Here is a 17455-nt window from a genome sequence, read left to right as displayed (position 1 = left end):
ATCCATAGAGTGGGTGGGAGGATGTCCACCTTATCTCCACCTGCAGAGCCGGCACCGCCATGTGCTGACAGGACCTGTGTGATATCACAGTCATGTGTTCAGTCACATGAGCGAGGAGTCACATGGTCTGGGGCTTAAATACCTGGCTCCAGAGGCAGTTTTTGGTGAGCAGAACTGGAGAGGATTTTCCAGTGGTTTGTGTCCTGAGAAAAGGCAACCTGTGTTGCTACAGAGCGGGCTGCTACCCACAAATATACGGACTCTATTACAGCATTTTCTTTTCTTTGTTGTTTTCCTGTTTTTGCTTTAAGGGCTGTGTTTATTTTCCCTTCTTGTTGGTTTATGCTGCCAAATAATAAACCAAAGATTTAAAGAGACAGTGTTCCTGTTTTCTACCTCTGTGTACCACAGAGTTGAACTACCACAGGGGTTTCTGTTGTTCTGGCACCTCAGGGGCTCTGCCAATGTGACATGGCACCTTCAAACCATTCCAGCAAAATCTAGACTCCAATATGGTGCATCTTCCCTTCTGAGCTTTGCACTGTGCCTCAAAAGCAATATTCCCCCACATATGGGGTATCGGCGGACTCAGAAGAAATTGTACAAAAAAATTGTATGGTGCAATTTCTCCTGTTACCCTTATGAATATACAAAATTTGGGGCCAAAATAACTTTTTTGTGGGGAAAATGTGACTTTTATTTTCCCAGCCCAACGTTATAAACTTCTGTGAAGCACCTGGGGTCATTCGAGGTGCTCACCACACATCTATATACATTCCTTCAGGAGTCTAGTTTCGAAGAAGGAGTCACTTGTGGGGGGTTTCCACTGTTTAGGCACATCAGGGGCTCTCCAAATTAGACATGACGTCCGCTAATGATTCCAGGAAATTTTACATTCAAAAAGTCAAATGACGCTCCTCCCTTCCGAGCCCTGCCATGCGCTCAAACAGTAGTTTTATCCATCATATGGGTATCAGCATATTCAGGAGAAATTGGACAACAAATTGAATGGTGCATTTTTATAATGATAACAAGGGAAATTGTAATACTTGGGGCTAAAATATATTTGTAGATTGTAAGCTCTCACGAGCAGCGTCGTCTTATTTTGCTTTAATTACTGTATTATTAACGTTGTTATTTATGACTGTTGTGTTTGAAACTGTTAAACTGTAAAGCACTGTGGAATATGTTGGTGCTATATAAATAAAGATTATTATTATTATTTGTGGGAAAAATTTGATTTTTTTATTTTCACGGCTCAATGTTATAAACTTCTGTGAAGCACCTGAGGTGTCTAGTTTCCAAAATGGTTTCACTTGTGGGGGATTTTCACTGTTTAGGCAGATCAGAGGCTCTCCAAATGCAACATGGCGTCCACCAATTGTTCCAGCAAATTTTGCATTCAAAAAGTTAAATGGCGCTCCTTTCCTTCCGAGCTGTGCCATGTGGTTTTCTCCCACATATGGGGTATCAGCATGCTCAGGAGAAATTACACAACAAATTTTGTGGTCCATTTTTCCTGTTACTCGTCAAAATAAAAAAAATTGGATCTGAAGTAATTTTTTTGTGAAAAAAAGCTAAATGCTCATTTTTTTCCACATTCTAAATATTCCTGTGAAGCATCTGAAGGGTTAATAAACTTCTTGAATGTGGTTTGAGCACCTTAAGGGGTGCAGTTTTTAGAATGGTGTCACTTTTGGATATCTTTTATCATATAGACCCCTCAAAGTGACTTCAGATGTGTCCCTAAAAAAAATGGTTTTGTAAATTTTGTTGGAAAAATGAAAAATCGCTGGTCAAATTCTAACCCTTATAACTTCCTAACAAAAAAAAAGTTTAAAAAATTGCACTGATGTAAAGTAGACATGTGGGAAATGGTATTTATTAACTATTTTGTGTGACATATCTCTCCGATTTAAGGGCATACAAATTCAAAGTTTGAAAAGTGCAAGATTTTCACTAAATTTCCATTTTTTTTTTTACACAAATAAGTGCAAGTCATATTAAAGAAATTTTACCAGTGTCATGAAGTACAATATGTCATGAAAAAACAGTCTAAAAAATCACCAGGATCAGTTAAAGCGTTCCAGAGTTATTACCTTATAAATTGGCAGTGGTCAGAATTGTAAAAATTAGCCTGGTCATTAATGTGCAAACCACCTTCAGGGGTTAAAGACATTTCAGAAAAAGAAAATATTGTTATAAAAACTCAGATAGAGAAGGCTCCATTGTCATTCTTGATAAAGGACTTTATGAGATGGAAATCCTCAATATGTTACAGGACTCTAATACCTATCGCAGACTTGCAAGTGATCCAACCACACAAATCAAGGGAAACCTAATACAGCTTCTGACTGAGGGCATTGATTTAGGGGTTATAAACACTAAACAGGCGGATTTTTTTAATCCTGCTTTCCCACGAATCCCACTATTTCATACAGACATTTCATAAACGATGTGCTCATCATTTGTCATGTAACGTCTGTACCCAAATTTGTTCATTATATCAATAACAATAACATCAGATTTACCCACCATTTTTATTTTTTTAAGATTTCTTTTCTGGATGTGCTCCTGCACAGGGATATTTCACATAATGATGTAAAATGTGAACTATTCATAAAATCCACTGCAGGTAATTCTTTGTTATTTGCCATAACCTGTCATCCTAAACATGTTAGAAAAATGATAATTACTTACCGGTAATTTGATTTTCCAGAGCCATGACAGCACCGCACATGAGAGATGGTATCCGCCCCCAGGAACAGGAAACCTGTAGCAGAGATAAAAGAAGGGGGCGGCACCTCTCTCCTCAGTTGGTTTCAGAGTATGCAAGGTAACCACCAAATTAGTTCACATATATGTTATTTTAACAAGGTCACTCCTATTCACCTTCTTTTTTGTTTAAAAAAAAAAAAAATGTTTGTGCATCACACAACCATCACCAAGATAGGGCAGGAACTAATGCGGTGCTGTCATGGCTCTGGAAAATCAAATTACCGGTAAGTAATTATCATTTTTTCCCTTTCATTGCAGCACCGGACATGAGAGGAAGAAATAGAAGAGACTCCTAGGGTGGGACAACAGCAGATAACACCTTTCTACCGAAGGCTAGATTTGAGAGTCCTAGATCTAACCTGTAGTGGTGGAAGAAAGTGGAGGGTGAAGACCAAACTGCTGCTCTGCAAATCTGTTCTACAGAAACATTCGCCCTTTCAGCCCAGGATGTGGCAATGGCCCTTGTAGAGTGAGCCATTACACCCAGTGGGGGAGTCTGACCTGAGGAAGAGTAAGACAGTGCACTGGCCATACGAAGCCACCGTGCAATAGTCGATTTTGAAGCTTTTTTCCCCGTTTGTCCCCTGGAAGGAGACAAAAAGGGCTGATGACTGTCGCCATGATTTTGAGATTTCTATATATTGGAGTAGGCAACGTCTGACATCAAGACAATGGAAGGTTTGTTCTGAGATTTTGGATTTGCACAAAATGAAAAGAGACAGAAGGCATGCATGGAATATTAATAAGGTTAGAGGGGTTTCTGGGTGTAGCAGTTGGGAGGTTTGACTGGCTATAACATGGGGGGCAGGGGTTTGGAGAGATGTCTCCAGCGACTAGGAGGAGGATAGAAAGAGTGAGCAGATGGTTAAGTGATTTGTGAGAGCGTCTCTTGTGTTGGATGGTGGGACTGAATGGATCTGCGCTGTTAAGCAATGTGAACAGAGCATGAGTGCTATATATAGGAGAGGCAAGAACAGAGGGGCCGATATGGATGGAGCTTAAAGGGCCATTGTCACCCCCCTCCAGCTGTTATAAACTAAAAGAGCCACCTTGTGCAGCAGTAATGCTGCATTCTAACAAGGTGGCTCTTTTAGTTTTAGGTTCAAGTATACCCCAAAAAAAGCGATTTGTTACTTAGCCACCATTGCTGTCTCTAGCCAGGGAGGCGGCTCCTCACTCCCCAGCTCGAAACGCTCCTCTGCCGTCACTCACATCTTCTTGGTCTTTCTGCGCTGCCCCCTCAGCGCTGTTTACGTTTTCAAACTGGCGCCTGCGCTGTGTAGTACTGTTCTGCGCATGCCCAGGAATCCCAGCCCCGCACTGTGCATAATTCATAACACAGTGCGGGGCTGGGATTCCAAAGGTGGGTGGCCGCACTGCCGCGCAGGCGCAGTGTGCAAGCCTGGCTTGGACGGCAGACGGCCAGAGCTTACTGCGCCTGCGCAGAACAGTACTACACAGCACAGGCGCCGGTTTGAAAACGTAAACAGCGCTGAGGGGGCGGCGCAGAAAGACCAAGAAGATGTGAGTGACGGCAGAGGAGCGTTTCGAGCTGGGGAGTGAGGAGCCGCCTCCCTGGCTAGAGACAGCAATGGTGGCTAAGTATCAAATCGCTTTTTTGGGGGTATACTTGAACCTAAAACTAAAACAGCCACCTTGTTAGAATGCAGCATTACTGCTGCACAAGGTGGCTCTTTTAGTTTATAACGGCTGGAGGGGGTGACAGTGGCCCTTTAAAGAGTTTATGCAAGGGCGGTGAGTGAATGCAGCAGCCAGGATATAGATTATACAGATACATATGGTGTGTATTCACGTAGTATATTGCCCAGCCACGTATGTCACAGGTTAAAAAATAAACACATACTCACCTTTGGAGGGCCCCTTGTAGTTCTGTCGCCTGCGTGAGGTGCAGGCGGCAGCTTCCGGTCCCAGGGTGTGATGACGTCGCATTACCATGACGTCATGGCAGGTCCTTCTCCCGCAGGACCTGTGATGACGTCGCGGTCACATGACTGTGACGTCATGGAAGGTCCTTCTCGTCATGGAAGGTTCTTGCCACAGGAACCTGCCGCTTGCATGGAGCGGTCACTGGAGTGTCGCGAGGAGCGGGAAAGGCGGCGTAGGCGAGTATATAATGATTTTTTATTTTTTTAAATTATTTTTAACATTAGATCTTTTACTATTGACGCTGCATAGGCAGCATCAATAGTAAAAACTTGGTGACACAGGGTTAATAGCAGCAGTAACGGAGTGAGTTACCCGCAGCATAACGCGGTCCGTTACCGCTGGCATTAACCCTGTGTGAGCGGTGACTGCGGGGAGTATGGAGCGGGCACCGGGCACTGACTGCAGGGGAGTAGGGAGGGACTAATCGGACTGTGGCCGTCGCTGATTGGTCGCGGCAGCAATAACAAGCAGCTGGCGAGACCAATCAGCGACTTGGATTCCATGAGAGACAGAGGCCGCGACCAATGAATATCCGTGACAGACAGAAAGACGGAAGTGACCCTTAGAGAATTTTATATATATATATATATATATATATATATATATATATATATATATATATATATATATATACACACACACACACACACACACACACGTGACCCCTTCTCATGTACAGCACCATGGAATCAATGGTGCTATATAAATAATAATATAGAATTAAAACATTATTATTTATCCGACATTACAAACAATATAAAATGGAAAAATGTAAAAATAAAAAAATGTGTTTCAAAAGATGTTCGGACCACAAATAAAAACTACATCTCAAACTATAAAAACACACGAGACTACATAAAATAGTTATTGCTCTTGGAACGAGGCGACACAGAAACTATTTCTTTCTATAAAGATAAAAGTTTACTGAGAAGAAAAGTGATTGTGCGGGTAATAAAACTCTATAAAAGGCAGCAAGAAAATGAACTGTAAAAAACATCAAATTAAAGCTGCTTCCCTTCCATGCAGGCAGCCCACCACACTCCTCGCCAGCCCACCACACTCTCCTAGCCACCAGCCCACCACCCTCTCCTAGCCATCAGCCCACCACACACTCCTAGCCAGCCCACCAGACTCCTAGCCACCAGCTCACCACCACACTCTCCTCGCCAGCCCACCAGACTCCTAGCTACCAGCTCACCACCACACTCTCCTCACCAGCCCACCACAGACTCCTAGCCACCAGCTCACCACCTCTCCTCACAAGCCCACCACACTCTCCTCACCAGCCCACCACCACACTCCTAGCCACCAGCTCACCACCACACTCTCCTCACCAGCCCACCACCACACTCTCCTCACCAGCCCACCACCACACTCTCCTCACCAGCCCACCACCACACTCTCCTCACCAGCCCGCCACCAGCCCACCACCACACACTCCTCACCAGCCCACCACCCTCTCCTAGCCGCCAGCACCATTGGATATAGCTGAATGCCAGCCTTCTTAGTAGGTCACTTGGTTGGTGGGGAATTCTACTTCAAGGAAATGTCCTAAAAGTTAGCCCAAATTCCTTACGCCCCAGACACAACCGGGCTGAACGTGTCAGGAGATGTCGAGATGGGCGGGCAGGAAAGCACAAGCCTAGGGTCTCCTCACAGACCTGCCCTTCTTCCACCATGACACCCCGGGCTCGGTGACGTCACGTGGAGCGGCTCCGCTGCATTGTGCTGCTGGATGGTGGCGGATGAGCCGGGCACTGGTACATTGCTGTGCCCCGAGTGGACCCAGTGCTGGCGCCTGCGGGCTGTGCGCGTCTCCATGATGAAAGATCCGCTATTACATGGCTCTGCTGCCGTCCTGCCCGGCGCCTCGTTACAGCGAGCCTGCAAGTTCCTGGTGCTATACTGCGCCCTGCACCTCAGTATTACGCTGCTCTACTACATGTTCGGAGGGGAGACGACCTTCACCATTGAGCACCAGCAGTTCCGTCAGAAAGTGAACTCTTCTGTTGGCCCCCTGGTCTCTGTGCTGGCCACAGCAGAGCAACATGCCAGCCCGGCGTCCACCAGCAGCGCCCCCGCCGTGGAGCTAGTGGGCTGCCCGGACCCCTCTCCGCTCCTAGGTAAGCTGTTGTTTGCTCTGTGCACGGGGTCTACCAGGCAGTGCCCTCAGGGGCAGGGTGACCCGTCATCTCCGGGGGGCTATGGCTCGTAATTCCTTCCCATCAATGGGATCAAGGCTAGATCCTAGACCCTGGGTCACTATGAAGCCATGTCCTGGGGTCAAAGGGCACGACTTGTGGCCCCCTTTAATGGCCAACGTAGACTTCCCAGCCGCATCGCGTGGAAATCGATCATCGATCCGTTTGACTAGCGAACAGATATTTAAGCATATGTGTCTTTTTCTGTATCTTTGCTGGGTAAAGCTCGGAATGATCCGGCTTGTTGAGTTCTAGGTGTCACTTTTAGGCTGTGAGACGCTCTCTTGTGTTCCCCAGTCATCCACCTTGGGCCGCTCCCGCACGTCCTGGTGATGCTGGTACTGGAAAAACCAGTACTGCGGATATCAGGGTTGCGTTGCTGAAAATAATGATTTTTATGTGTCCAAGGTTTGCATCTCCTTTCACAGCACCAAGTGGTAATGTTCCAGCTATTCGCTAAATGGATGAAACCCAAACCATGTGGGGTCCCTCTAGTTTTGATAACCAGCCAAGGTAAAGCAGACAGCTGTGAGCTGATATTATCCGGACGGGGTGGTCCATTATTGGCCTAAAAATCCCAGCCCTCAGCTGCCCCAGAACTGGCGTATCACACTAGATGCCCCAATTCTGCCACTTTGTCTCTGAGCTTACCCAATTGCCCTCGTGCGGTGGAAATCGGGGTAATGGTAGTTGTCTGCTGTGAATGGTCCAGAAACAGTGGTCATCAAGCCCTGGGGTTAGTAACGGAGAAGGGTCTATCAGACCCCCATTACTAGCACAGTATTAAAAAGAAAAAACACAAAATCTCCAACTCTGTCCCTGGCCCACCGATTTATTGGCAGTCCAGGGAATCCACACATTGTTTGTCTCACGGACACCTATCCCTCTATTTCCCTCATACCTGTCTGTTTGCCCCTCTTTAACACCTACAAATCTTTAATTTCACACGGGCGGCACACGTGTGTCATCCAGGTGCGTGTGAGCAGTACACCTCTGGCATCATGGATGACATATCTCCGTGGGTGTCTCCCGTATGTGTGAAAAAAGGCACCACACGTCCCAGAAACCCTGACGTGTGAAGAGGGCCTTAGGGGATTTTTTCTTTCTTAAATGCATGAACTTTGGGCTAAAAAAATCAATATTTTTTTTTTTTGCAATTGGGTTTAGATAAAAATGGTGCATCCTATAGCCTCTGTATGACAACTATTGCTGGCTGCAGAATCAGTCAACCGAGAATTAGGCAGTGAGCGCCTTCTGGTCGTTTGACTTTTTTTTTTTTTAATCTCTGTTTATGACCTCAGACATCAAAATTGAATATGCAGGGAATCAAGCCACTTGGTGTAACTTTTATTTATTTTTTTAATGAAACCCCATTACAGTTATGACTTTTGGTAATAAAAACGCGATTAAGTAAAAAAAAAAAAAAAATAATAATAATAATCCCCAAAGGTCGACAACCCCTTAAGTGTGTGATTTTTTTAGGGTGTGCTATGGTTTATGGCTTTCACGTCACCATGTGCTGTAAATGACCTGCTGTTCAATGCAACTGGGAGGTTGTGCCACAGTTCCTGGTTTAGCTGCCCATTGACACAGTTGTCATTAACCCTTTAAGGACCGTAAGTTTATTAATGGGGGGGAAGTTTAACACTACAGGACAAATACCGATATATCCCTTGGTTCTCAAAGAGCAGAAGACCTGGCAATTCAGGACAAACCATGTACGGTACTTTTTTTGTTGTTTTCACTATCTGAACTACATGGCAATAATTGCAACGTGACTGCCAACCACTACGTAACACCACTCCATGCGGCCAATCCATCATTGGTTTGCGCCTTTTTTGTTCTGTTTTTCACTTGTGCCTTTTTTTTTAACTCCATTTCATGATATAGACATAGATATATATATATATATATATATATATATATATATATATATATATATATATATATTTTTTTTTTTTTTTTCTTTTTCATCCACTACTGTGGGCAAACTTTAGGGTTTCTAGATGTTTTCACCCTGATTCCTCATTAGCTATGCTTCCAAAAGTCAAAAATTTGGACTCCAGTCCTCCCAGAGTGATTTTATGTATGCCTGTTCAGTTTTTGCACTATTTTGGCACAACAGGCCTCTTATCTATTTTTATTTAGAAAGGTCTTAAAGGTTGAAGAGCAAAATAAAGATAATTTCTGACTTTTTTACAAAATGGTGTGAAAACTGCAACAAATGTCACAAGATTTAAAAAAAAAAAAAAAAAAAAGAATAGTACGGTAACTTAAACCCCCCACAAATGTTGTATCTACGCCTACATTTTTATGTAGCCTTAAAGGGAAAAAATTGGTGACTCTTTTCTTGTGAGCTGAAAGATGTCCGAGTATTTACGGGCGAGGAATACATGAGATGATGGTAAACGAGCGAACACCTCGCAGGTGTCAGCACCTTCTCTTGCCTCATAAAAGAGTATGTCCCCAGTCAGACAGGTTTTGCTAGTTTGACTACATGGATTGCCCATGTTACCGGCAACTGAGAAGACCACCTAGCAGTGGAGAGATGGTTGGTCAGTGTGTTAGAAACTCCTTCACACCCAACGGTTTTGATTTTTTTTATTTATTTATTTTTTAAATTTCATCTTTGGAAAAGGTGCTACCCGAATTGTAAGCCGACTTCTTTGTCTGGAGTGTCCATAATATACGTTCTAAATGTCACTCATTTGCATAAAGATTCAAACCAGCCCAGCAACTTAATTAATTTGACACCAAAACTTCTGATCTGAAGGGGTCCATTTAGGGTATGGTCAGAGTTTTTGACATGGGTCTTCCTCAAAATCCACCTCCGTGAGCATTTGAAGCCATTTGTTTGTGAATTTTACACAAATACTCAGTGCGATCATGCCCAACCCCATATTAGTAGGTCCAGGAACAGGAGAAAATAAATTGATGCCTTCTTGACCAGCGCCACTCCTCCTTAGTTAGCACTGCGTCCTCCGTCGGTCTGCTGGCGTCGAGTGCTGCAGTTGTTTCTCTGACTTGCCTGTTACATACTGAACGCTGCAGCCGATCAGCCACTCCTGATTGGCTGCAGTGCTCATGTGACTCTGAATATTGATACCAGCAGACTGGTGGGAGACACAGCGCTGGTCTGGAAAGTGAGTGTGTCATTCCATTCCAAGTGAACCAATGCAATTTTCGTCTGTTTTTAATTCTTTTGAAATTTTGTTCTCTGGTAATAGTGTGTTAAAGAATGTAAAATGTGAAGAAGAAAAGTTCAAGGTTTTTTTTTTTTTAATTTTCCAAGTTTTGAAAAAAATGTCAGTGTTGTGTGCCTTTACGTTTCTCCTCATAACTCAGGCCAGAGCCAAGATGGAGGAATGGAATAAACGCCATGCCACTCGGCCCTGTACTGGCTTCCACTCGATATTTCACAAGAGGATCTTAATATTTTACTCATCTGGACTCAAATGCAAAATTTGGAAAAGAATTTCCCAAAAAACGGATATAACATTTTCAAAAACTTCACATGTGCTTCCTATGCTCCTAACCACATCTGTACCAACATTCAAGTTGAGATCTCAAAGGGATCATACTTCAAAAAATAACTATATGCACAGTGTCAATTTGAAAATCTCATATTCAGATCTGTTCAGCCCGTGGTCTACATTTTCCAAATTAAAGGGAACCTGTCACCCCCCCCCCCCCAGTCGTTTCATACTAAAAGAGCCACCTTGTGCAGCAGTAATGCTGCATTCTGACAAGGTGGCTCTTTTAGTTCTGGGTGCTGTAACTTGAGAAATAATCTGTTTTTTAATTTGTCAGAAATACCTGGTCTTCAGTCCTGGAGGCCGGTGTTTCCCCCCCTGCTTCAGACGCCACACAGCTGTCACTCACATCTTCTTGGCGCCGCCTCTTCCTCACCGCTGTTTTCAAAATAGCCGGCGCCTGCGCTCTTTTCCCCTGCCTGGTGCAGGCGCAGTGAGCGCTGCCCATCTTTCCTCATATGCAGTCCAGCTGACTGCGCCTGTGCGGCCGCCCTGCCTGTGATTCCCAGCCCCGCAGTGACTTATGATTTATTCACATTGCGGGGCTGGGAATCACAGGCAGGGCGGCCGCGCAGGCGCAGTCAGCTGGACTGCATATGAGGACAGAGGACAGGCAGCGCTCACTGCGCCTGCACCAGGCAGGGGAAAAGAGCGCAGGCGCCGGCTATTTTTGAAAACAGCGGTGAGGAGGAGGCGGCGCCCGGCGCCAAGAAGATGTGAGTGACAGCTGTGTGGTGTCTAAAGCAGGGTGGAAACGCCGGCCCACTTGACTGAGGACCAGGTATTTCTGACAAATTATAAAACGGATTATTTCTGCAGTTACAGCACCCAGAACTAAAAGAGCCACCTTGTCAGAATGCAGCATTACTGCTGCACAAGGTGGCTCTTTTAGTTTGAAACGACTGGGGGGGGGGTGACAGGTTCCCTTTAAAAAACAAAATGTTTCATGATTTTTCCTGATCTTAAACAAGACAAATCATTAGATAAATCTATAGTGGATACAGTGAGAGGTTTTTACAATAGTGATGAAGTGAGACGAATTATATCTGGCAAGAAAAACTGTGAAAGTGTGACAACTTTAAGAACTCATTTCCATAAGAGGCCGGTTCTTGTAAAAAAAAAAAAAAAAAAATTCGCCTTTTGCCAATATAGGATTGTCAAAATGTGCTTCCCGGCGACCTACGAATTGTGTCCTGGCTGGTGGGAATGGTTCACAGTCTGTGTGTGTACCGCACACCAGAGCATGAAGCTTAGGATTGAAGGAGGCAAGCTGAAAGATATTCAGATTTGTATCACTTGACGTGGAATGACCCATAACTAGCTCTACATTTATTTTTTATGTGCAGGGATAAGGTGTTATCTGAGCATGCTCTTGTGCTAACCGAGTGTCTTTGGGGTGCTCGAAAACTATGTTCAAGTCTCCGGAGCTGAATATCTCGCCGCTGTTAGACTGCCACAACACATGCAGGGACTGTCTTATCCTTGCATGTGTTGTAGCTGCCAGACAGCCGCGAGGACTCGAACATATTTTTTTCAAGCGCGAGGAAGTCTCTGTCAGCACACGAGCATGCTGAGATAACACCTTATCCTAGCATGTTCGCTCACATAAGACAAATCTCACATTCACACATCTATGTGTCAGCCCGGGAACTGCCTGTCCGCTGGTCTTTTGACAAGAACTTGACAGCCTCATGACACCCTGCCAACATTGAGTCAGGAGACCCCCAATGCACAGACAGTCCATGGACTCCTCTTATGCGAGGCTGTTAAGTTCAGGTCAGGAGACTCGTGGACAGTCCGTGTATCCCAGGGTGTGCTCGGATCTTAACACACTGGTGCGAATGTGGCAGTAGGCCCCAATTCATGAACACTGGTCTCTTAGCCCGGAGGGGGAGCCATTATCGCCACTTCTTGCACATGTGGGTCGATGGTCTCATATGTTAACCTAATCAGAAGTGTGTCCAGAATAAGAAGAGAGAAAAACGTGCAAGCCCTTCCATTCTACTTTTATTTCCCATGTAGGCCCCAGTCCTAGCGTTGGCTTACAAATACTGATCCACACTACTAATAAATGTGTGAAAGTGGCTGAAGGCCGTGCCCACAGCTAGACGATCGTACATGGAATGTGGATTCCCAATGGATTGGTGAAAATCTTCTTAAAAAATTGACATATGGCAGATAAAAAAAAAAAATCCTATCACAGGTCAATTCCCATGCCAAGGCATGTAGATAAGATTTGACAACATCTCATTCACATTCCTGGTATTGTTCATTGCAGATTTTAACTGCGCAGATTAAGCTTTTTAAATCTGCAGTATTTCCTCCTCATGTGCCCATCCGGTCTCGGTAGACCAAAAAAGCAAATGGGGGCACCACGGTCGGTGGGACTCAAACCTAGGCCCAAAGACCACTGTGAGACATATGAAGAGAAAAAAGGTGGGCCTAACAAAAACGGGAGTCACCACCATAGAATATCATAGTAACAGCTTTATTCCACAAATATGCAAAAGACAGAACATTATTTAAAAACATTAAAAACAAAGGGATGTGACATATCCCTGTACAAACAAAAGGCCCATAATACGGCCACAGCACCGCATCACTCTCAAAAGGGTATTAATTGCACATGCCCAAAATAATACATAGCCTGTCCTACAAAGTACAGTAACGGCTAAGAATAGTAACCAACTCCCTGAATGCTAGCTGTCACTAGGATGCAAAGGTGTAGTGCATACCTAATTATGATGTACAATCTGGGGAGGCAAAAAAATACACACCATTTTAAACATGATAAAATGACCAGATTTAGACAGCATGCTATGAGTAAACATGGGTAGAATACCCACCAGATAAGGGAAAGCCACGACCTGGAGCACAAAGGCAATTGTAATAGCACAAAAATACCACAGATTGCTTACACGGGCATGTGTACCCTAAAGGAGGTGCGGGCAGCAGACACCCAACGCGTGTCGCCACACAGCGGTGGCTTCGTCAGGGGTGATGTCTGCATGCCCTGCCTTCAGCTTAAATAAGCGTCATAAAATGACTTACCAATATGCAGCTGTGTAGGCGGCCAAATGGGCCGCATGGAGCAGCAATAATGGCGTTTGTTAGTCTGCCGGGCCCGGCATGTAGTTACTGCGCATGCGCCGGCGTCCAAGAGCGGAAGTATGAGCTCCGCTCCTGGTTGCCATGGCAGCGCATAAACAATGGTAGAGAGCGCTTGCGCTAGGGAAATGAGATGAAAAACAACGCTAAGATAGCAGCAGGGGCCTGCTTTGAGAAACAGCGTAATGTTAGGCACCGAAAAAATCTTGCCAAAGGTGGGCAAATTGATAATAGTCACATGTATACTTATACTGTACATGATAAATAAGAGAAAAAAAGAGAAAAAAAGAAAAAAAGAGGGCAGTATATAAACCCCATCAGTGAACAACGGGAGTACCTCAAGATGAAAGGGGGGGGGGGAAAGGGGGAAAAGGAGGGGAAGGGGTGGGATAGGAGGCTAAAGGGAATCAGATGGCCAATCATAACACCCCCTGAGGACAAAATCCATTAGAAGGCTGAACTCCGGACAGAAATAATAAATATAATTATAAATATGCACATATAAACACGCTGTTAGACAGAGTACAAAAATGGAGGCCAAATATATGGTTTCAGCCGTGCTGGAGATATATTAACCAATATACACACAGCTAATAATACATCTCATTGTTTATAGAAGCCGGAAAATAGCAGATCTTCATTAATGCCTAGTGGCATGACACAATTCAGGTCAAAAATCCACTTGGATTCACGTCGTAAAAGTTCCAGAGTAGTAATTCCACCCCTCATGTTCATCTTTACTAGTTCAAGTCCTAGAATCTTCGTACCAGCCCATTGTGAGTTGTGTTGAGCCAGATAATGCGCCGCCACTGATGTAAGGGTTTTCCCCTTTAAAATGTCCTTTTGCGCCGTAGAGATATTGGAGAAATGTTGCTGTATACGTCTCCTAAGTTCCTGTGTGGTTTGGCCCACGTAGACCTTAAGGCAGGGGCACACCAGTGCGTAAACCAGATTCCGTGTCCTGCAATTAAAATAGGTCTTAGTGGGCGTCTGTGAAGACAAAAAAGGCACCATCACTTTTTCATCACGACTGGTAAAGGGGCAGATGTTGCAGTTACCGCACGGATAGGTACCCCTAAGTCTAACCCCTCTGTCAAGCCTAGTGATCGGCCGCTGAAAATGACTATGGCTCAGTTGGTCTCTGAGACTTCTGGCCCTCCTGGCCACCAGATTAGGTTGGGGGGCAATATGCGGGAGGAGTTTCGACTCACTTTGTAAAATACCCCAATACTTGGACAGGATCCCCCGTAGGTCTTGCCACTGGTTATTAAAAGTTGTAATTATACCCAGCGGCTTGTCACTGATCCTGTGCCTACCCTGTAACAAGTCATCTCTCTTGCTGTTGTTGGCAGTCATATAAGCCTGGGAGATGATACGCCTGGGGTAACCCCTCTCCCGGAGACGTGCAGTGAGCTCACGGGAATGTCTAGTGAACTCCTCATGCTCACTGCAATTCCTCCTAATTCTTAGGAATTGACCCTTGGGGATACCACTTTTCAAATGCAAAGGATGGAAGCTATCAAAGTGGAGGAGGCTGTTCGTAGCCGTTGGTTTTCGATAAAGAGTTGTCTGAATATGTGGTCCCCTCACCTGCAACTTTAGATCCAAAAAGTCAATTTCCGTCTGGGAGTAGTGTGATGAAAGACGAATATTCCAAGGGTTATCATTTAGAACACTCACAAATTCTTTACAGAGCTCCAGAGTGCCTGTCCAAATAAACACAACGTCATCAATATAACGCGACCACTTCATGACATGCTCTGAGAAAAGTTCCAAACCATAAACCCTGGTCGCCTCCCACCAACCCAAGGCCAAGTTGGCGTAAGAGGGGGCACACCGAGCTCCCATGGCAGTCCCCCTTACCTGCCTGTAGTAGACACGATCGAACACGAAATAGTTTTGATCCAATACAAAATGCAAAAGGTCCAAAATAAACGAATCATGCCCTCTGTCTCCTGTAGTTTTCAGGTCCAAAAAATACGATACGGCACCTATACCCCAATCATGTCCAATACACGTATACAGAGACTCAACGTCAAGCGTGACAAGCCAAGCCCCTGACGGAATCTCCAGGTCCCGAAGTTGTGAAATAAGAGATGTAGAATCCTTGACATATGACTTGAGGGACAAAACTATAGGCTGAAGAAAAAAATCAATATAAGTGCATGGCTTTTCAAGCAACCCACCAATCCCAGAGACTATGGGCCTACCAGGAGGAGCCTGTAAGGACTTATGCACCTTAGGAAGCATGTAGAAGGTGGGAGTCCTGGGATACTGGTTGTTTAAAAAATCCCTTTCACGTTTATTGATGATACTACGTGTAAATGCAGCCTCCAATAGGCGATTCAGCTTGGCCTGAAAAACACAAGTAGGATCCGAGGGAAGCACTTGATAACAATCTGTGTTGCCCAATTGGCGCCTGGCTTCTTGGATATAGAGATCAACCGGCCAGATGACCAGGTTACCCCCCTTATCCGCTTCGCGGATAACAAAGTCCCGGTTGGAACCCAATTTAGCCAAAATAACCTGGTCCTGTTGACTAATGTTCCTCCCCCTCATACCATCCAATTTAAGATCGTGTACCTCCTTACACACGGCGTTGAAGAAACTCTGTACCGCCGGGAACAAAGTAAACGGGGGAGTAGCTTGTGAGGGAAGCCTTCCAGTGAACTTTCTTCTGGGCTGGCACTCCTCTCCCTCATCCAGAAGCTCTAAGAGATCCCTCAAAACGAGTCGGTCAGCGATGGGCAGTTCATCTAGAGCAGAGGGACGATGGTACAAAAGTTTAAAGGTGAGCTGCCTGCAGAATAGATACACATCTTTGATAAACAAAAATTTATCCAGCCCACTGGTGGGGCAAAAGGAAAGCCCCTTTTCCAGCAGATTCTTTTCACGTTCAGAAAGGACATAACCTGATAAATTAATAATGCGTAGCTTACCAGTGGCGCTGGGTGAATCTAGTATTGGCGTCTCCTGGTCTGTCGCGTCTCCCTCCTGTATCTGGGCGACCATACTTTGCGGTTCCGGACACGCCTCTGTTGGGAAGTGTCTCCTCCTCCGGCCCCTCCTCCTGCGCCTTCGACGTCGCTCGGCTCGGATGATAAAAAACTATCACTGGAGGGTATGTCCGACCCGCTAGCCACATTACTTTCGGCCTGCTCAGGCCCATTACCAAACCTCTTATTTCCTTTATGTGACCATTTATAGGCACGGCCATTCCTGAAATCCATCTGGTCCCTTTTAAACTTTTGTCTCTTCTTAGTGGTAATTTCTTTTTCAAAGCTGTCTAGGGTGCTCTTAAGCTGACCCTGGGTTTATATACTGCCCTCTTTTTTTCTTTTTTTCTCTTTTTTTCTCTTATTTATCATGTACAGTATAAGTATACATGTGACTATTATCAATTTGCCCACCTTTGGCAAGATTTTTTCGGTGCCTAACATTACGCTGTTTCTCAAAGCAGGCCCCCGCTGCTATCTTAGCGTTGTTTTTCATCTCATTTCCCTAGCGCAAGCGCTCTCTACCATTGTTTATGCGCTGCCATGGCAACCAGGAGCGGAGCTCATACTTCCGCTCTTGGACGCCGGCGCATGCGCAGTAACTACATGCCGGGCCCGGCAGACTAACAAACGCCATCATTGCTGCTCCATGCGGCCCATTTGGCCGCCTACACAGCTGCATATTGGTAAGTCATTTTATGACGCTTATTTAAGCTGAAGGCAGGGCATGCAGACATCACCCCTGACGAAGCCACCGCTGTGTGGCGACACGCGTTGGGTGTCTGCTGCCCGCACCTCCTTTAGGGTACACATGCCCGTGTAAGCAATCTGTGGTATTTTTGTGCTATTACAATTGCCTTTGTGCTCCAGGTCGTGGCTTTCCCTTATCTGG

The 17455-nt window shown here is 45.2% G+C and overlaps 1 protein-coding gene across 1 annotated transcript in view; it reads left to right on the top strand.

Annotated features, from left to right (window-relative positions):
• Positions 1–6341: 6341 nt before the first annotated feature.
• The window catches only part of B4GALT1 (beta-1,4-galactosyltransferase 1), an 89763-nt gene continuing 78649 nt past the window's right edge, over positions 6342–17455 (top strand). Inside the window, exon 1 of the mRNA XM_077272595.1 lies at positions 6342–6848. Coding sequence (XP_077128710.1) covers positions 6461–6848 — 388 coding nt within the window. The 5' untranslated portion in view covers positions 6342–6460. The remainder of the gene's footprint in view (positions 6849–17455) is intronic.

This window comes from Ranitomeya variabilis, chromosome 1, assembly GCF_051348905.1.
Source record: "Ranitomeya variabilis isolate aRanVar5 chromosome 1, aRanVar5.hap1, whole genome shotgun sequence".
NCBI lineage: Eukaryota > Metazoa > Chordata > Amphibia > Anura > Dendrobatidae > Ranitomeya > Ranitomeya variabilis.
Note: the sequence above shows the minus strand (reverse complement) of the source record. Positions and strands in the feature narration are given on the sequence as shown.